This window comes from Panthera leo, chromosome C1, assembly GCF_018350215.1.
Source record: "Panthera leo isolate Ple1 chromosome C1, P.leo_Ple1_pat1.1, whole genome shotgun sequence".
Taxonomy (NCBI): domain Eukaryota; kingdom Metazoa; phylum Chordata; class Mammalia; order Carnivora; family Felidae; genus Panthera; species Panthera leo.
In genome coordinates, this window is record NC_056686.1 from 52,993,359 (window position 1) to 53,015,534 (window position 22,176).

At 39.8% G+C, this 22,176-nt stretch overlaps 1 protein-coding gene across 2 annotated transcripts in view; it reads left to right on the top strand.

Moving 5' to 3' along the window:
* Nucleotides 1-868: 868 nt before the first annotated feature.
* Nucleotides 869-22,176, top strand: part of RAVER2 (ribonucleoprotein, PTB binding 2) — a 97,313-nt gene continuing 76,005 nt past the window's right edge. The window contains exons 1-2 of one of the 2 annotated variants that reach the window (XM_042952012.1): nucleotides 869-1,102; nucleotides 20,804-20,870. In XM_042952012.1, coding sequence (XP_042807946.1) covers nucleotides 869-1,102; nucleotides 20,804-20,870 — 301 coding nt within the window. Of the gene's footprint in view, nucleotides 1,103-18,859; nucleotides 18,947-20,803; nucleotides 20,871-22,176 lie in introns of those variants that run through there. The other variant, XM_042952013.1, reaches the window with a different exon arrangement.

Below are 22,176 nucleotides of genomic sequence, written 5' to 3' on the forward strand. Positions count from 1 at the left end.
TAGGGTATTCTCCAACCCCCTGCCGTAACTCCTCTTCCATGTTAGTCTTTGTTTCAGGATCGCTTTATAATGTTGTATGTGCAACCATCCAGGCTTTTTACATTTTAGTAGTTTCCGACAGGGACGGGTGAGGAGCACAGGCTTTCACGTGCACAGCTAGCAAAATACTTCGCTATCCGATTTTTCCAAATACATAACATTTCCTCCAGAATATCTTTGTACTACCTAGAAAATCTCAAATTTTATTTTTCATCGTAAACTCAAACTTCTTTGCCACATATGCACATCTTGAGCACAAAAGGTTAAGGTCCGGGAGCCTGCCCGGGTTTGGGGAGCCCGAACCGGCGTCTGCAGCCCCCGAGCCGCCCCAGCGCGGGAGTTTCGAGGAGAGCCCGGGGCAGCTGGGTGTCACGTGGAGGGGCCGCGCAGGGTTCGAGCCGCCACCCGTGGAAGCTGCCGCTAAGGGGCCGCATCCCCAGAGCCCAAGCCTGGGCGTTCACTACGGCCTCGCGAGGAGGGGAGCCCGCCCGCCCACTCGCGGCCGCACAGGTGTCCGGGTGGCGGCGCCCGGGCCCCCACCCGCGCGCAGGGCGGGCGGGCGGGCGAGAGGGATGGGCGCCGCCCGTGCGCGGGGGCTGGGGGCCGAGGGGGAGGTTCCCGCGAGGTGGTTCTCGGGCTCCTCCTCGGCGCTCAGGTTTCCTCTCCCGCCCGCCGGCTGCTGGCTGCGGCGCCGCCTCCCTCCCCCTCGCGGCCGGGCCCACTCTGCGGCCTCTGCCCGCCTCGCCCCCGCCCGGGCCTCCTCCCGCTTTCTCTCTCCGCTTCCCCTCGAGCCTCCGGAGGAGCCCGCAGCCGCGGGGCGCCCGGGAAGATGGCGGCGGCGGGAGGCGGCAGCGGCGAGGGGGGCGCGGGCCTGGGCGGCGCGGCGGGGTCGGGGTCGGGGCCGGGGCCCTCCGCCGGCGCCAGCGAGGACCCTGCCCCGGGCCCCGCGCCCAGCGCGCTGCACCCCGAGGAGGTCGCCGCGCGGCTGCAGCGGATGCGCCGGGAGCTGAGCAACCGCAGGAAAATCCTGGTGAAAAACCTGCCCCAGGACAGCAGCTGCCAGGTACGAGGATAGGACATTGAGGCGGCCCGTCCCGGGGACATCGGGGCAGGGCTTCCGAGGGAAGCTGCGCGGGGGTGTCGGAGCTGGTGCCCGGCGCCTGAACGGTGGAGGGAAGGAGGGCGTCGCTGCAGAGTTAGAACCGTCTGTGGATTTTGCAAAGCCCCCAGGCTTCCGAGCCTGCGGCCCCCGGGCCGGGTGGCACATTAGGAAACTGAGGCTCCGAGAGGCGAATCGGCTGGTCCAAGGTCACGGGAATCGGGGGCGGCTGCCCGCAGTCCGCCCCGCTCTTTCCTTCCCCTGTGGCCCTTGGGTGAGTGTGGGAGGAGAGAAGTCGGGGAAAGAGTAGGCGAAAGGAAGTGAAGGAGAGTGGAAGTGAGCCGAGGAGCACAGTTTTGGGGGGCTAAGTTTTCGGGGCCACCTTGGGAGGGGCAGAGGGCTCCCCCCTGGGGTCCTCCGGCCTTGGGTGTGCCGTGGGGGGCGGGGTCACGGGAGAGCTGAAAGTGAGTTTTGCTGTTGCAGAAGCACTTGCCCAAGTTTGTATGAAAGAACTCTGCCCCGGTCCTCCCCCCCCCCCCCCCCCCCCCCCCCCCCGGTTTACCAAGGCCCCGGAATGGAAGGTTATCGCTGCGCTTTGGGGAACCTTGCGGCCACCTTCTGTCATGCCAAGTACTGGAGGATTTGTTAGTGACTCTGAGGAGGCTTAAAGATAGGCTACTTTGTGTCTTTGATCCAGATTAACTGTTGCTTTAAGATCAGAAACTGCATCTTTTTACCCCCTCCCCCCCCCCCCCCCCTTATTGCCAAAGTCTACATGCTCATTGTAGAAAAGGGAAAAAATACAGAAAAGCGCAGAGGGGAAATAGAAATCACCTGTGCTTTTTCTCTTTAATTGAACTATAGTTAACACAATGGTTATATTAGTTTCAGGTGTACAACATAGTGATTGGACATTTCTGTACAATAGGTATTGCTCACTACAGTGTTACCATCTGTCACCATACAAAGTTATTACAGTGTTCTGGACTGGTTTCCCGATACAGTTCTTCTCCTGCCCGTGAGGTACTTCTAACTGGAAGTTTGTACCTCTTAATCTCCTTCACCTGTTTCGCCCATCCCCTCCCCTCCGCCTTGTTCCTTCTGGCAACCACCAAGTTCTGTGTGTCTATGAGTCTGTTTCTGTTTTGTTCTTTTGTTTTTTAGATACCACATATAAGTGAAATCACATGGCATTTGTCTTTCTCAGTCTGACTTATTTGACTTAGCATAATACCCTGCAGGTCCATCCATGTTGTCACCAGTGGCAAGGAAAAATTTACGTATTTCTGATATTTAAAGACAGCCGTTGTTAACGTAAGGTACTATTCTTCTCCCTTTCCCTACGTCTATGTATACATATGTATTTTTGTTTTACCAAAAAAAAAAAAAAAGCCATGTCTGATTCTTCAGTGTTTCTTAATTGTCTAGATGTTTGTGTATATTTCATATATAGCTTGAATTTATATATTTCTTGTGGATGGAGGAGGGTAGGCTGTCCTGGTGGTGGCAGATTTGGGTAGATTTATGTAGTTCCTTCTATAACGGGATACCGGGAATTGTAAGTGGGCTGGCGATTGATGATTGCAGTAAGACCCGTAAAATAATGAGAGCAGTGCCTCACTATTTTGTAAATAGACCTTACATAGCCATTCACAATAAATGAGAGCATATAACCTTATAATCCGGATGCATGAGGGGCCATTTTGTTTCAAAACGCAATGTAAAAAGACTCTGTCAATACGATATAGCTCATCCCTCCTTCAGCTCTTTCCATCATTGTCCACTTCCCATATGTCAGGTAAGATTTTGTGATGCTACCTGTAAGAACACCTGCAATAGGCTGATTTCATAGAAGCAAATTTCCCCTACCCATGCAAAGAGAAGACAGCAAGGTGCTCAGTAAGAGGGAGGCTTCTTCGAAGCAGGTGGCATTTAAAAAAGTTGAAGGAATAGCAGCTCTGTGTGTAATCTAGGAAAAGGGAGATGGAGAAGTGTCTTAATTTTCTTTTGTTACCACATTCCCTTGCATTCTAAAAATATTTAGACACAAAAGTCTGGACAGTTTGCTCTATTCTTGTTTTTCTTTTGGTATCTCTCATTTCCCTTATTAAGAGCCATGAAAATAAATAAATAAAAGGGTCCAAACATGGGAACAGTTTTAATTGGTATTAGTGATGAATGGAGGTTTTTTGAGAATTATACTGATTTGTATTTTTGAGGTATTCTTTCTCTGTTATGACTTTATCTTTAGACTAAATTTTGGAATTTTCTGTAAAGTAGCAAGTATAAACTATTGAATAAAATTTGAGTAAGATCTAGATGAGTTACTATACTTGCTGTCAAGTATCTTAAAGTTTTACGTTAAATACTTATGCCACATTTTTTGAGAATTGAAGAGTTTCATCTAAAAACAAAAGTTGTTAGGAACTAGAGATTAATTTCCAGACTTGTTCTAGCATTTTTTTTCTATTCTGATTTATATTATAAAATGTTTTTAATATTTCTGATATGTAGTTTTAAAATCTAAACATGTCAGTGTACATTTGAGTAGTGTTTTTTTTCTGTCATCTTCTGTACTTGTATTTCTGCTGGTTTTCTGATCACAATCATAACTGTCAGTGGTCTGTGTTAATTAATTAAGTACAGTAGACCAAAGAATGCTAATTTTTAAAAGCAGTTGAAAGTCATTAGATTGAGAATAGCTATTTTTATTGGTTGAATAAAATTAACATACACTTAATCTACTCCTAAATTGTAATTTTATGAATATATTCTGCAAGGATTTTTTTATATTTTATCTTTTATTTCCCTTAAAAATTCTAATGTCTAATTCTAATGTCTTTCTCAGTGGCTGCAGCTTACTGTCAACTTAAAAATGAGGATTTAACTTTAATTTTCTGTTGTACCTTTTAGCATTTTATTGCTTGGCTAAACTACCAATTTACTCCTTATGAAACAACTAATATGGTTTAGGAAAAGGTTACTATTTTTTGTTCAGTTATTAAGTAATAAGATATTTTAAATGCTCAAATTCTTGTTCTTTTCTAGAAGACTCTCTAGGTTCATTCATTCATTTATTCTAGAATATTACATCAAAGATCAAGGCCATTCCTCACTCTAGTTCTCAAGCTGTATAGTTATGTCTCTAGAAAAGTTACATTGCTAACTGATTAGTAGGAGCCTAGTAATACTCTTTGAACATTTTTAAAGCAAGGGTGTTTTCTTTATTAAACTTGCTTTTCATAAATGTTACTCAAATTTTAATTTTAGGTAAAAACAGTTCTCAGAAGCTGTCTCATTGAATAGTTACAGTGCAGTCAGGTGCTGTCTGGTTGGTCTCCTATGTTTTCTCGAATCCTCTTAGCCCTCTGTGTTTTCATAGTCTCAGCTCTGGCTCATGTCCTTTGTCATCTCTTGCCTAGACTTATTAACAACTTTTCTGTTTGTCATCTACCCTCATTATTGTCCTGTGTCTTATGTTTTAGCCCATCCTGCTTATTGCTTCCCTTGAGAGAACTCTTCAAAGCACAAATCCAAGAATGTCACTCTACTACAAAAAGAAAAAGAGAAAAAAGAAAAGAAAGGAAAAGTTTAGCTCTGCATTCTCAAAAGAGAAAAAGAGGAGAAAAAAGAGAAGGAAAAGTTTAGCTCTACATTCTCAAAATCTTCCTCAAATGTCCGTCAACTTCTCTCTTTTCCTCAAATCATAAGGAATAGTGAAACTCAATTAGCTTATTCCAAGAGTGAAATTGCTTTGAAGCTTCATGTTCTGACTGAAAAATTCGTGTTAATTTTATGTTCTAGTAAACTTGGATTTAATGTAAAAACAATGACTTAAACTTGTTTCACTGCCTTCCAACTTTTTCTCATAAACTTGACATGGAAGATGCACATATTTATCCTATGATTTTTTTTAATGTTTATTCATTTTTGAGAGAGAGAGAGAGAGAGAGAGAGAAGCAAGGGAGAGGCAGAGAGAGAGGGAGACACTGAATCAGAAGCAGGCTCCAGGTTCTGAGCTGTCAGCACAGAGCCTGATGGGGGGCTCACACCCACAAATCATGAGATCTTGACCTGAGCTGAAGTCGGACGCTTAACCAACTGGGCCATCCAGGCGCCCCATCCTGTGTTTTTCTGTGCTCCTTTATTACCATGGAGTACTCAGACCTTGTGTTGAAAGGCATGACATAATAGGATAGAAATAAAAGATTCTAGGGTTTTTGTAACTTGGCCCCTGCCTACATTTGCAGTCTCCTTTCTTATTAGTCATGCCTTGGATTCTGCTCTAGCCTTATCAAGCTACCTACATGCCGAAGTGTTTCAGAACATTGTGATTTGAATATTTATAGAAATGTCTTTGAATGTTTGTGTTTTGGAATGTAACTTTAGTGATTATTTTATAACAAATAACATTTCTAATAATTATAGTGAATAATAAACAGTGTTAAATGCTGGTTCTTATTCAGAAGAGCCGTTGTGAATGTGTGTCTGTGGATAGTCTTTTGCAACTATGAACCTAGAATTTTATTTTAAGGTAATGTTCTAACATGTGTTTTTGTTGCACTTTCTATAGATTGTTTACATTTGTTGGTTAACCTGGTTCTGTTTCAAAAGAATTGTTACTGGGGTTTCAAAATGGAGAAGACAGTGGCATTTATTCTCTCTACTGTTTGAATTCACTCAGTTTTCTCCTAAATGTTATGTATGTGTACATGTGTTTTGTTTAGAAGTTAGAATCTGGAAGAGACTTTATTGTGTAATTAAGAGAAAATGTGAAGGGCTTAGGGCTAACAGCCAAGGTTAGTAATAGAAACAAAACGTTGTATTGTCTCACTCTGGGCATTGTTAACTTTCATTTTGAAGTACTCTATTATAATAGTTAATGAGAAGCTTGATGGTTAATTCACCGAGGTCCATTTCAAAGCATAGTATTAACTAAGCACTTTTTAGAATAACAAACCACCAAATGTAGAAAATTCCAGTTACTTTTCTTCTTAAAAGCTACTTATTCCTGTGTTTCTTTTGTATTTGTCAGAAACCTATAGCATTTTCTCACATATTTTGTGTTCATTAATTGTGAGATTTAAAAAAAAATTTTTTTTAATGTTTGTTTATTTTTGAGACAGAGAGAGACACAGCATGAGCAGGGAAGGGGCAGAGAGAGAGGGAGACACAGAATGTGAAGGAGGCTCCAGGCTCTGAGCTGTCAGCACAGAGCCCGACGTGGGGCTAGAACTCACTAACTGTGAGATCATGACCTGAGCCGAAGTCAGACGCTTAACTGACTGAGCCACCCAGGTGCCCCAATTGTGAGATTTTTTAAAATAATTTTTTTGGTGTTTATTTATTTTTGAGAGAGGCAGAGAGCAGGGGAGGGGCAGAGAGAGGGAGACACAGAATCAGAAGCAGGCTCCAGGCTCTGAGCTGTCAGCACAGAGCCTGACGTGGGGCTCAAACCCACAAATCATGAGATCTTGACCTGAGCTGAAGTTGGACACTTAACCAAGTGAGTCTCGCAGGCACCCCTAACTGTGAGATTTAAAAATATACATTATTTGTTTTCTCTAATAATCAGTAATTACTGTCTCTTTTCATAAGAGCGCTATTACTCACTTTTTCCTAATAATACTGGGATATTTTTACATTTTGAAAATATTCTTTTTCTTATTGAGAATACCATTTTGCATTCTTGATAAGTTGTTAGTGTAGTTACTTAGCGTAGTTTACACAACTTAAAAGTTATCTGTTTCCTAGTGTAGTTAATCAGAATTGCATGATGGGTTCTTTTCTGTATGCTTTATTATTCCCAATGTAACAAGGACACTGAAAGCTGCTAGAGGGACACCTTCGAGACTTCTGGGTTGCCCCTGGCTCGGTAAGTTTCTGTCTTGGCAGGAATTCTTGCAGAGTGTTTCAGCAATGCTTGTTCTCTGCTCTGAAAACATATTCAAGAAGAGGAGTCCTTTGTGGTCAGTGTCACGATGCTGGATGTTAACAAGCAGTCTGAAGAAATCTCAGGTGATTTATAGGCCATTTCCTAATTAATGACCAGCTTATGTTTATAAATTATTTTTTGGACTTGTAACGTGTTTTCCCATAGAATAACATGGCAGATGGTGTTTAGTGCTGTCAGTTAGCACCTTAACAGCTGTTTGAGGTTTCTGATGCTTCTGAAGTTTAAGCTGATTCTAAATAGTACAGTAACATCTAAACAGCTTTGTGCACCAACAGCCTCTTCCAGCTTCAAGTCATTGACAGGTACACTTGTGCCTTATGGCCACGCTCAAGAAAGCTGTACTTAAGGCAGTTGCTCTTTAAACAAACAAGATCACGAACATCAGGGAAGCATTAAATGAGATCATCTCTGATGGAAGGCTGTTGCTGAAAAGGGGTCCCTCTGGCCCCCTGAATTTTGTCTCTTACTACTTCTGTGTGGATTTATCTTCCCTACTTTGTAGCCAGCAGTCCTTAGGAGCTTTCAGAACCCATTTCTTAACTGTGGGCAGAAAGTTTTATGCTTAGCTCTACTTAGACCAGCTGAAACAAGACAACTAAAAGAAGGTTAAAATGCAAATAGAGAAAACAAAATTCTAAATTTAAATGTTCTATGATTGCTTGTCTGAAACCTTGGCGCTGTATTTTGTTTGCCTGGGGAGGCAGTTGCCCTGTCTAAGAGGATGATGTGTATGGAGAGGGGTAATAAATGAGAAGTGGGAAAATCAGACCACCTGGAATGCTTGTCTGTATATTTTGGCTTATGATTATCTGCAGATGATTGTCCTTGGTTGCTGTGCTGAGTATCATTCATTTGTTCTTCCAGATCTGTCTCCATCCTTCTCACATGTGCTGTGTCCTGGGCGGCTTATCTTACTGTAGATTGCACTAACCAGGCTCTCTCATCCTCTAATTTCTGGTTGCATTTAGCCAGAGCCACCAGTGGGAGATTTAAAGGGTGAAAGAGAGCTAGATTGGAGCATTTATTCACCTAGCTCCCTTTCTACCAGGATACCTTGGGTTGGCTGTTTCCTCTTTCAAAGGTCACAATTCCTTTCCTGTGGCACACCATGCAACTAAGCTCTTTGGGTTGTTGTAATCATAATCCCTCTGCCAGGGGTTATGGGAGACTGTTGTTAACCATAGTTTTTTTTTTTATTTTTAAGCCTTTGTAGATAGTGTCTTTAAAAAATTCTCTTTGAGGTGACTGGGTGGCTCAATTGGTTGAGCATTCAGTTTCAGCTCAGGTCATGATATCACGGTTTGTGGGTTTGAGCCCCACGGGGCGGGGGGGGGGGGGGCTCTGTGCTGACAAGCTCAGAGCTTGGAGCCTGCTTCAGATTCTGTGTCTCCCTCTCTCTCTCTGCCCACCCCCCCTGCCCCCACTTGCGTGCGCGTGCTCGCTCGCACTCTCTCTCTCAAAAATGAAAACATTAAAAAAAATTCTCTTCAATTACTTAGTTTTTGAGTATGCGATGTTTCTTGCTCAGAACCTGATGCTGTTGCCTACCCGTAGTTTCCTTTCTTTCTCTCGTCTTTCCTCATAGAACCCAAATTTTCCTTTGAGGCTCTTTCCCTCCCTCATTATTTGGCAATTATATGACTTGAGTCCATTTGATAGAAGTCACCCCATTGGTTTGGGTGACATAAACCAATAAGCAGTGTTCTTCCCTTTTGGCATGAGAATTAAAGCATGTGCCCCCTAAGCCAGTCATCGTTCCTTGACTGTACTGATTGCTTCAACTCAATATAACAAGAAGCTTAGGACTTTTGTTTGCTTGTTAAGGTAAGGAGTTCTCTTCCTACTGGATACGAATGCAGAGGCACATTTCCCTGATTGCTGCTGGCTATCTGAGGACAGAGCAGACATCCAAAGGGGGATTGGACTGAGGTGGAGGAAAAAGAGAGAGAGAGAAAAGCTGAGCTAGAGCCCTGGTCAAGCTATATCTGAAACTTAGTTCTGGATTTCATACATATGCAAGCCAATACATTCCTTTTATTTCATGGATTTCAAGTTGGGTCTTACATTACTACCAACCAATAGTATGCTAATTAATATAGAAGTGAAAAAAAAAAAAAACAAAGTAAAATCTCAGTATTGGAAGGGATGGTAGAAGATATTTTATCTAACTCTTTTGCTTACTGCATAAATAAATCCAATTTAAAGTTCTCAACCCGTGAACTTTTAACACCTTTACTTTGAAAGACATCACTGCTTAGTAAAGTATCCTACTTTACCTTCAGACAGCTTTAGTGTCTTATTTATACTGAATATATAAAATTAATTTCCCTGAAATTTTGATTTCTTGATCCAACTTTTCCCCTCCCATAATAGAGAATTTGTCATATTGTTTTTTAACTTACAACTTCAATTCCTTCAAACCACTAGTTTTTCGGATATGAGTCCAAATTTCCTCACAGACTTAATTCTTTTTCCCTGAATGCACACCACTACTACTTTGTTATTGTATATCTTAAAATGTGGCACCCAAAATTGAGTATGGTTGTCTGGTTGAGATCTTCCAGTAATCCCTCTGCAAGAACAAATTTCTCTCTCCTTTAGATATCAGTAGCAACAATAAAAAATTTTGTTCATTGGGTGCTTACTATTGCCAGACACTGTATGTTGTATTTTGTTTACATGATACCCCTCATTTCAAGACTGTAAAATCAGAATTTCTCGGGGCGCCTGGGTGGCTCAGTCGGTTAAGCGTCCGACTTCAGCTCAGGTCATGATCTCACAGTTAGTGAGTTCGAGCCCCGTGTTGGGCTCTGTGCTGACAGCTCAGAGCCTGGAGCCTGCTTCACATTCTGTGTCTCCCTCTCTCTCTGCCCCTTCCCTGCTCATGCTGTGTCTCTCTCTGTCTCAAATATAAATAAACATTAAAAAAAATTTTAAAAATTAAAAAAATCAGAATTTCTCATTTCCATTTTATTGATAGGTAAACAGATGCAAAATTGATGTTAAGCAGTTTGCCAAAGGTCATTCCACTAATTAGTGGTAAGGTAAAAAGACTAATGTCTGTTTGGTTCCAAAGCTCATATTCTTATCCTACACTGTATTATACTTACAATTCTTCTCCACACACACTGTAGCGTGTCCTCCAAAGGACAGGAATTATGTAATATTTACCTTTGTGTCGCAAATATTTCACCTAGAGCCTGACACATTGTTCCAAGGGAAATTTAAAACAGGATTACCCGCCTACTTTGTTCTAAAATTTTAGACTTCTATTAATATGTCTGACATACTCAAGTATTCATGACTGATTTGCACAATGAAGAAATTTTGCATTGTAAGATTGTGCTGGCTTTTTTGGCAGTGATGTTACTCCATTTACTTATAATTCAATCAGTCAACTGTTTATGGCTTATGAGTAGGTTGAAAGCCATAAACGCTCTCTCCAGGAAAGTGCTTAATATTCCTAGACACGTAGAAATTTGCATGTAATTTCAAGAGATTGTGGATCTCTTGTAACTTACGCCTGATCTCACTGGGGAATTATAGACCCAGGTTGAGAAGTGCCTTTCCAGGCTAATATAATTTGGTCATATTTTTGGGACTTCACGTGAGTATGGACCATTTGAGCAGATCCAGAGCTCAAAGAGTTTTCATCCGAATCTGTTGTGGGCCATGTTTATGCCAGATCCTCCATCTGGGCAAGAATATAAATCAAGCTCCTTAATTTTCTTTCTTAAAAAAGTGAACTGAGTCACTTCATGTTTGTTGTAAAAGCTCATTCTTCTCCAGCCTCCCCAGCAGTACCAATGGACACCTGAGGCACTATGCCTGGCACGGAGGTTTACAAGGAATTGCAGTGTATTATTTTCTCCTTAACATGTACTAAATGTCAGAGACTGATATGAAGAATGTTTCCCTTTATTATTTTTAAAAATTTAAAACATTTTAAAAATGTTTATTAATTTTTGAGAGAGCGTGAGCAGGGGTGGGGCAGAGAGAGAGGGAGACACAGAATAGTCCGAAGCAGGCTCCAGGCTCTGGGCTGTCAGCACAGAGCCCAATGTGGGGCTCGAACCCACAAACGGTGAGATCATGACCTGAGCTGAAGTCGGATGCTTAACTGACTGAGCCACCCAGGCGCCCCAAGAATATTTCTCTTTAAAACATGGGAAGACAGTTGCCCATTGTGCTGTTCAGTGTTCTTCACAATAAGTATTTGATAAGAAAGAAGTTTCTCTCTTTTTTTAGTTTTCTGAGTCCCTAGCTCATTGTGGGCTCCTAAACTTGTTTTTTATGCATCTAGTGCCTAATTCTGTGCTTATTTTTACTATCATTATCGTTAGGTTTGTGAATTTATTTCTCACTCCCCTGTACTCATGCATTTTCCTTGTGTTTGAAGCTTTCTGTTAACTGTTTGTTACCACAGGAGTGCCAAAAGAGCATTACAACTCATTGAATTTGTTCAAGCCTGTATTTGTATGCGTATACTTTGCCTCTCTTCCTGTCACCTTCACCTACTTCATCCCACCCCTTTTGCCCCAGCCAGTTGGGCTTTATATCTTTCCTCAACCCACTACTGTAATTTTCTTCTCTTAGCTCCCAGCTTTTATTTTCTGGACTTTGGATCTTCTGTTACCCACAAGTTTAACTGCTTGCTTTTGAGTGCAGATTCGTCTCCATTTCCCTGACTTTATATCCTGTGGGCTTTTTACAGCCTTATCTAGAGTATAGGTAATGGCAAGAAACAAGAACATGTGAATCTGGAAAGTTTTGAAATCTCAAACATACAGAAAAGTACAATACAAAGAACTTTTCTCCCTGAACTGTTTGAGAGTGAGTACTGCCATGACGTTTTACCACCCTGAGTCCTTCATTGTGTATTTCCTACAAATTTGGACATTTTCTGACATAACTACATCACTACTATGGAAGTAAAAATAACTGCCACCTAATCCTCAAATCACTAGGATGACTGCTAGTTATCCCACTAATGTCTTTCATCTTGGAAGGATCCAGTTCAGAATTATGTATTGCACTTAGTTGTGTCTTTTTAGTCTTTTTTAGCCTGGAATAAGTCCTTAGTCTTTGCTTGGCTTTTATGACCTTGACCCTTTTGAAGATGAGATGGGTCAGTTATTTTGTAGAATGTCCTTCAATTTGAAGTTGTCTGATATTTCTTCATGATTAGATTCAAGTGAGGTATCCTTGGCAGGACAGGGTGGTACACATTTTAGATTTTGGCTCATTGTTGGTAAAATTAACTTTGATCGTTTTGACTTTTATTAAAGTGGTATCTTCTCCATGCAGAGATTTCCCTTTGTAATCAATAAGGATTTTAAAGGAGGATACTTTAATTAAGACTGTGTAAATATTCTATTCCCTTTCAAGTGTTCAATTTATTTATTTATATTAAAAATAGGCTCATGGGTTCTATGTTGCTCGATGGGTTATACTTCATTAATAGAATTACTTATTTTCATGCTTAAATTGTTTTAGATTTGAGCAGTGGGAGCTTCTTCAAGCTGGCTCCTATGTCCTCTTCTTCAGTCTTTTATTTTGCAATAATTTTAGGTTTACAGAAAAAATTACAAAGATATGAGATAGAGTTCCCATGTATCCCAGTTTCCATTCATGTTACATCTTATATACTCAAGGTACATTAGTGAGGACTAAGACATTAACATTGGTACACTATTATTAACAGAACTTCAGTCTTTGGATTTCATTAGTTTTTTCACTTATGTCGTCTTTCTGTTCCAAGATCCAATTCAGGGGCCCACATTGCACTCGGTCACTATGTCCCATTGGTCTCCATTCTGCATCAGTTTCTCTCCCTTGTTTTTTATGACCTTGACAGCTTTGGTTAGATATCTTTTAGAATGCCCCTCCACGTTGGTTTGTATGATGTTTTTCTCATGAGAGATTAGGGTTATGGAATTTTGGTAAGAATTCCGTAGAGGTGAGGTGTACTTCTGATAACATCAGTTTAGGGAGAACGTGACTTACTACCAGTGATGTTAACCTTGATCATTTGCATAAGGTGATGTCTTCTATGTCATTCCTGTAAAGACACAATTTTTCCCATTCACGATTCCTTGGAAACAAGTCACTAATTCCAGCACACACTTATGGGAAGGGTCTGAGGTCCTTGTACATGTCCCCATCCTTTGCCAAGCACTTCCTTTGTTTTCAACATAAGATGTTGCAGCTTATTTTGCACTTTCTGTGCTTCAGCCCTGGAACCAGCCATTTCATGACGGCACCTGTTATGGACTGAATGTGTGTGTTCCTCCAAATTCATATGTTGAAGACCTAGCCCCCCTCCCCTCACCGTGTGGCTATATTTGGAGATGGGGCTTCTGTGGAAGTAATTAAGGTTAAACAAGGCTGTAAGGGTGGGGCCCTGATCCAGCAGGAGAAGGATCCTCAGAAGAAAAGACCCCAGAGAGCTTGCTGTCTGCTGTGTGCATCCACTTCCTTCCCCTAAATGTGTGCAAGCACTAGAGAAAGGCTATATGAGGACCAGATGATGAAATATTTATAAGCCATATTAGGGAATTTGGATTTTACTTTAAGGGAAATGAGGATCCATTGAAATAATTAACCCAAGGTAGTGATGCAATCTTATTTCTAGCTGTCAAAAAGTAACACTATGTTATTTTTGTTTTTATCTTTCAAGCTTTGTTCTTGGCCTAACCCTCATTCTAAGGTTAGGAGGTCAGTGATGCAGTAAGTTTAGAAATGTGATGGGAATGAATATTTCTTAGACTTTATTTTTGTAGTGCTGATACTTAAGATGCAATATAGTTTAGTATTTCACTGTGTTTGCTCTAGAGTCTGTTATTCTGGGTTTGAATCCTAGATCGATCACATACTGTCTATACTGTAGTTCACTATACTTTTCTAGGCCTCAATGGCCTCATCTTTAAAATCTGGATAATAAAAGCCAGTTTTAAAATCTAGCTAATCTGGGTTAAATAGGATTAAATGAGATAATATCTATAAATTGCCTGGGATACAGTGAGCACTCTGTAAATTATCATTATTATTACTATTTTGATAATAAGAAAAGCTAAAAGTGTATTAATTTTTTTAGACAAAGTCAGAATGTTACCCTGGCAAAAAGTTTGTATTCAAATGAACTTCCCAACATAATAGCTCCATTTAAAGTAGCTAAAATTTTACCAAAGTTAAAATTAATACCACATTTACTCAGGCAGTATCATGAAAGATAATATATGATAGACCCTCCATTGGGCCAAAAAAAAATTATTACCTGATGTGGAACATGCAAATGCTGTTCCAAGCAAGCAATAGCACATCTAGGTTTGGAGCCTAAGAGAGAGGTTTGAAAGTGGAAATAAGAATTTAGAGATCATTGGCACGAAGATGGAACTTAAGGCATCACGAGTGATGCAAAAAAAGCATTTGATAAAATTTAACACCCATTCCTAATAAAAATTCATAGGAATAAGGAATAGAAGAGAACTCAAACTTGAAGATTATCTAGAAAACCCAAAGCCATCATATTCAATGGTGAACTACTGAGAACTTTCCCTCTGAGATTAGGAGCAGTGTCAGCATCACTTCCATTCCAGATTGTACTGGAAATTGTAGCTAGCATAATATGGCTAACAGACTGAAAACTGATAAGCAACAGGGAAATTTAAAAATTGTTGGAACACAAAATGTCTTTAGGACTTGGGTAGGAAAGGATTTCTTTTTTTTTTTTTTTTTTTTGAGGGTGGGGGTGCAGGTGAGCAAGGGGCAGAGAGAAGGAGAGAAGTGGGGCTCACCCAAAGCAGGGCTCATGCTCACCCCATGCAGGGGCTCATGCTTGCCCGAAGTGGGGCTTGAGCTCACCAACTGTGAGATTATGACCTGAGATGAAGCCAAGAGTCAGAGGCTTATCTGTGCAAGCCACCCACCTGCCTCAGGAAAGGACTTCTTAATGTACAAAAAATACAAATGGTAAAGGAAAGAATTAATAAATTTGGCTTGATTAAAATGATACATTTCTCTTCACCAGAAATATTCACAAATAAAATAACAGACCACATAGCAGGGGAATACATTTATAATACAGTTCCCAACAAAGGATTAGTATGCAGAATATGTTAAAGAAAAAAAAAAAAAACTCCTACAAGTCGTTAAAAGACAAATACAATAGAAAAATGGCAATCAAGATGAGTGTTTTCCAGAAAGAGAAATAAATGGCAAATAAACATGAAAAGGTGCCTATGTCAGTTAAAGTTCTTCAGAGATACGTATATAATATTCATGTTAAAATGTATTTATACTATATGCAGATATATATATAGAGAGAGAGCTTGATTGATTGATTGAGGGAGCTGGCAAGTCTGGAATCTGTCAGGCACATCAACAGGCTAGAAAGTCAGGCATGTTTTGATGCTACGGTCTTGAGGCAGGATTGCTTCTCCAGGAAACCTCAGTTTTTGGTGTTAAGGCCTTCATCTGATTAGATGAGGCCCACCCACATTATGTAAGGTTGTCTCCTTTACTTAAACTGATGGTAGATACTAACCACGTCTACAAAATCCTTCACAGCAACACTTAGATTAATGTTTAGATAGCTGGATACTATAGCCAAGTCAACCTAAAAGTAACTATCACAAGCTCTACCTTTAGTAATCAAGGGAATACAAGTTAAGATCACAGTGAGGTACAATTATATTCACGAAATTGACAAGTATCTGGTAACACCAAGCATTGTAGGGATATGTATTAGCAGGACTTTCACATCCTCCTGATGGAATATAGACTGGTACAGCCGTTCTAGCAAACAAATTGGCACTTTCATACAAAGACGATCATTTGCATATGTGCAGCCCAGGAATTTCATTTCTTCAGAAACTTGTACATGAGCACTAGGAAATATATAAAATTTATAAGAATGTGGTAGTAATTTTATTTTATTTTATTTTTTAAATAAATTTTTTTTTAACATTTATTTATTTTTGAGACAGAGAGAGACAGAGCATGAACGGGGGAGGGTCAGAGAGAGAGGGAGACACAGAATCTGAAACAGGCTCCAGGCTCTGAGCAGTCAGCACAGAGCCCGACGCAACGCGGGGCTCGAACTCACATACCGCGAGATCGTGACCTGAGCCGAAGTCGGACGCTTAACTGACTGAGCCACCCAGGCGCCCCTAATTTATTTTATTTTTAATTACACCCAAGTTAGCATATAGTGCAATAATGATTTCAGGAGTAGATTCCAGTGATTCATCCCCTATGTATAACACCCAGTGTTCATCCCAACAAGTGTCCTCCTTAATGCCCCTGACACATTTAGCCCATCCCCCCTCCCACCCACAGCACCTCCAGCAACCCTCTGTTCTCTGTATTTAAGAGTCTCTTAAGAGTTCAGGTCTCCCATAAGAGACCTGAAAAGTCCCCCTCCCTGTTTTTATTTTATTTTTGTTTCCCTTCCCTTATGTTCATCTGTTTTGTATCTTAAATTCCACATATGAGTGAAGTCATACGAATGATATATTTCGCTTAGCATGATACACTCTAGATCCATCCATGTTGTTGCAAATGGCAAGATTTCATTCTTTTAGATTGCCAAATAATACTCCATTGTGTATATATACCACATCTTTATCCATTCATCTGTTGGTGGACATTTTGGGCTCTTTCCATACTTTGGCCATTGTCAATAGTGCTGCTATAAACATTGGGGTACATGTGCCCCTTCAAAACAGCACACCTGTATCCCTTGGATATATACCTAGTAGTGCAACTGCTAGGTCATAGGGTAGTTCTATTTTTAACTTTTTGAGAAACCTCCATACTGTTTTCCAGAGTGGCTGCACCAGTTTGCACTCCCACCAGCAGTGCAAAAGAGATCATCTTTCTGCGCGTCCTCACCAACATCTGCTGTTTTTTTCTTATTATTTAAATTTTTTTTTACTGTTTATTTTTGAGAGGGAGCATGAGTGAGGAAGAGAGAGGGAGACACAGAATCTGAAGCAGGCTCCAGGCTCTGAGCTGTCAGCACAGAGCCTGATGCAAAGCTCGAACTCAAGAATCACGAGATCATGTCCTGAGCCAAAGTTGGATGCTTAACCGACTGAGCCACCCAGGTGCCGTGGTAGTAATTTTTTAAAAATATGTAAGTAGCAAAACAACAACCTAGAAAGCAAATATTCATTGATAGAAAAATAGTCCTAGAATGGAATATCAAACAGTAGTGAATAAATGAATGGCCAGGTGGAACATGAGTGAATTTTTGGAACATATTATTGAGTATAAAAAGCAAGGCACACGGCACCTAGCTGTCTCAGTCAGTAGAGCGTCTGACTCTTGATCTCAGGGTTGTAAGTTTAGACCTCAAGTTGGGCATGGAGCTTACTTAAAAAAAAAAAAAAAGCAAAGCACACACACACAGAAGCAAGGCACAGAAAACTAAAAGCATCATAATACCATTTCTCTAAAGCTCAGAAACAAGTAAAACAACATATTGTTTGGAGATGCATACCTAAGTGAGCAACTCCAACCATAGGGGAACGGTGGGATGAGCCTAGCAAATGAATGCAAAAGTCAGTGGAACAGTGTTGCTAATGTTCTCTTAGGTTTGGTGGTGAGTTCCTAGATGCTTATTTCATTATTATGCCTCATAACTTAATATGTGTTACAGATAATCTCTTTATAATATCAAATCACTTAAAATTTTAAAGGTAAATTAGCAAAAATGTTTCCTTTTTTATTCCAAAAAAGTAGAATTTGAAATCTGTGAAGGCCTTTCTTAGGGAAAAAAAAAAAAAATTAATGAAAGTAAGTCTGAGAAGGGTTTAGAAGGTGATGTGATTCATGTTTAATACTAAGCCTGGGTTGGGGCGCCTGGGTGGCTCAGTGAGTTAAATGCCCAACTTCGGCCCAGGTCATGATCTCGTGGTTGATGAGTTCGAGCCCCACAATGGGCTCTCTGCTGTCAGCACAGAGCCCACTTTGGATCCCCTGAACCCCCTCTCTCTACCCCTTCCCCACTCATATTCTGTCTCTTTCTCAAAAATAAACATTAAAAAAAAAACAACAACCTGAGGCTGGGTTTCCTTAAGGCTATCAATTCTCTCCCCAGGAAGTATTTCATATGTGCAAAACTTTCATTTAATTCCAGAGAGTGGTAATGAACGTGGCCTGGAGATAGGTTACTAAAGCTGTTTAATGCTATCAGTTTTGATGAACTTATCTTACTGTAAGTAATTTGTAACTGATATTCCTGGTCAGAAGACAAAATGTTTTCATCAAATGTGCTACTTCATTCCTTAAAATTAACTTACAAGTTAATAGAAATGTCATAAAGCTCTTAGAATAGGGAGATACACTTTCAGTTGTTTGGGTTCTGTGCTTCTGTAGAGCATAGTGGAATTTAGGCAAATGGTTGTTAGGGCTCTCTTTCAGGTTTTAAGTTTTTAATTTGGCCAACTTACCAAGGCTTAAATTGAGGGGTGACCCACTTTTGCCTGGGTCAAAACAACCAGGGCATGGAGAAAAATAATCGTTTTTTTTTTTCTTTACAAGAAGTCTTGTAAGGTTTCCCAGCTGGCAGAATCTGTATGCCACATCTGATACATAGAAAAGTTACAATTTTAAATAGAGGTATTTTAAAAATAAAAACTTTAAGTTGCAAAATGCATCTTTGAATATTTAAGATCTCTCTCAGGTAATTCAGCTGAATGAGGAACATAACATGTCATTTGTTTACAGATAGTTGATAATGTGAAGAGCAGTGTCATGTTTTCTTAATCTGGCGCTCGACAGCTGTTAACTACTGAAAGGAGAGATGAAAGTCTGTGCGACTAAAAGCGTACCACCTTCTATATTAGGTATTAGCTGATTGGCAAGATGTGTGTGCTATGCTATTGAGAGAGTTACACTTTCTTAATGAATACACTATATGTTTTTTTTAAGTCCAAGAAAACATTACAGTTTACAAGATAAAAAATGACCGTAGTAAGATATGTATATTGATCATACTACTACATAACTCATCAAATCATATTTCACAAAATTGGTAGTATATGTTACTTTAAAATATATCTAATTTTGACTTACTATTAAAGAATACTAAATTATCAACTTTACTTTCTTTTCTTTCTTACCATAGGTGATTATCTTTTCTTCACCTAACATTATGTTTTTATATTTTGCCTGTTATGTCACTCTTCCCCCGCCCCCCCCCCCCCCCCACTTACATTGTGTTAAAGGGGAAAATATGTCTCAATTTGTAACTGCCCACGTATTTATTTTCTGTTTCCATATGATCTCTTACTAGGGCACTAATGATATTGTTTTTGTAATTCTTAGTGGTAGTATACTATTTTTAATTAATTTTTGAAGGAATATGGTGGTATTGTGTAGAGGTTAAGGTTGTAGTCCCTGGAACCAGACTGATGGGTGAATCTCCACTCAGCAAGTTACTAAGTATGACTTTGGCAAGTTACTTGATTTTTCTCTGCTCTGGTTTCCTGGTTTTTAATAAAAGGAGTGAGGTACCCTTGCTCTGGTACCTAAGTAAAAGCTAAATGAATATTAGCTATAATAATGGCAATGATAAGAATTATTATCATTGAGTAAATTCGCTTCTATTGTGAACTCAACATACCAGCACTTGTGTATGTTTAATTTATTCATGTGCAATATAGAACAGGTTGGCTGTAACCCTCCATCCAGGATCAGAATGTCCACCTACATGATAGTCCAGTTCCTTTAGAAAATAATAATTGCATCTGTTGTGTATTATTAGTAAACTTTCAAGGCCAAATATCAATTCAATGACAAAATAATTATTTTCAGTTTAGTGTATGTTTGAGTGCCTACCGTATGCAAAGCAGTACAGGTACTATACAAATCTATGAAATGCAGTTCCCATACTCAAGTATTATCAATTTAACAGGAGGATTGGGAATATAAATTTGCTTTTTCAGGACCCCAGCTGGGTGAAAGTCATACCAGAAGAAGCAAGTTCAGACTGGATTGATAATGGAAACAGAATGAACTGGAAAGCCAGTTTCAACATCTTGGGGAGCCAAGTGGAAATAAATTGAACCACACGTGTACCTTGTGGTGGTTATTGTTTCATACCCGGGGATCGCTAGGTTTGCAGTCTAACTGTATTTATTCTCTAGGCTGGTACTACAGCATCTACAAGTGTATTACTTGTTAAAAACTCAGCATGTGATATACAAAGAGAAATGTTTAATATTATTTCTATAAGACAGGCATTAAAAAAGTATGATCATTGTTAATGTAGAGGTGAGAGAAGTCATGTCCTGTGGGAAAGAATTGGAGAAAACTTCATGAAAGAATATTTGAACTGGGATTTCAAAGGATGCATGTGGTTTCAGATGAAGTTTACAAGTATTGATATCTTTGTCCCATGCAAGGTCAAGGTATCCGCATGAGCAGAGATTCAGAATGAGGGCTGTGCATGGCATCCTCATGAGATAGTGCTCATAGAGCAGAAACAGGATCTGTGTGCAGATCCTGTACTGGGAGATACAGTTGGAGAGGTAGGTTGATGTCATATTTGGTGGGCCTGGAATGCCTTTAATTTAAATAATGGAGATCCGTGGAAGGTGTTGTACATGGCAGATGGTGGTAGTAATGATTGGCTAATACAGCTGGATTATCCACTAACTGCATTCATGTGTTTATTTGAACTCGTGTTTTGTCTCTTTCAGGAAGTTCATGATTTATTACAAGACTATGAGTTAAAGTATTGTTATGTGGACAGAAATAAGAGAACAGGTAAGATTTCACTTTTAAGCATCTGGTTTCACTTTGATTCTAAATGTGGGCATTATTAATGTATCTATGTATCTTACTAGAAACATTCATTTTTATAAAGAATGTCCTAATACGTTGTGATGTTATAGTAAATTTTTGTAGGCTTTGTATTGTTTATTTTTTAATTGCAGTATAATTAACATGCAATGTTATATTAGTTTCAGATGTACAACATTTTTTTTTAGGTGTACGACATATTGATTCCACAATTCTATACATTACTCAGTGATTACCACAGTAAGTGTAGTCACCATCTGTAACCATACATGATTACAGTATTATGGACCGTGTTCCCTATGCTGTACTTTTCATCTCCGTCACTTATTTCATAGCTAGAAGTTTGTACCTCTTAATTCCCTTTATATATTTCACTCACCACTCCCCCATGTCCCCTCAGGCAACCACCAGTTTGTTCCCTGTATTTAAGAGGTTTTTTTTTTTTATTAAAGCACGTTCAATGCACAACACGGGGCTCAAACTCATGACCCTGATATCAAGTTGCATGCTCCATCACCTGAGCCATTCAGGTGCCCCCCCATTTGTTTTTGTTTATTCATTTGTTTTTTTAGATTCCACATATTAGTGAAATCATTTGGTATTTATCTTTCTGTCTCTGATTTGTTTCACTTAGCAATATACCCTCTAGGTCTGTTCATGTGGTTGCAAATGACAAGATCTCATTCTTTTTTATGGCTGAGTAATATTCTGTTATATGTGTGTATATATACGTGTGTGTGCATATATATGTATATATATACACACACCATATTTTCTCTATGCATTTATCTATTAATGGACATTTGGATTGCTTCCATATCTTTGTTGTAAATAATGTTGCAGCAAACATGTATCTTTTCAAATTAATGTTTTCATTTTTTTTGGGTAAATACCCAGTGGTGGAATTACTGAATCATATGGTATTTCTATTTTCAATGTTTTGAGGAACCCCCATACTACTATCCACAGTGGCTGCACTAATTTACATTCCTATTAACAGTGCACAAGGGTTCCCTTTTCTCCTCATCCTCATCAACACTTTTAGTTCTTGTCGTTTTGATACTAACCATTGCGACTGGTGTGAGGTAATATCTCATGATTTTGATTTGCATTTCTCTGCTGATGAGTGATGTTGAGCATCTTTTCATGTATCTGTTGGCCATCTGTATGTCTTCTTTGGAAAAATGTCTATTCAGGCCCTTTGCCCATTTTTAAGAAATGCTTGTTTATTTATTTTGAGAGTGAGAGTAGGAGAGAGAGAATGCCAGGT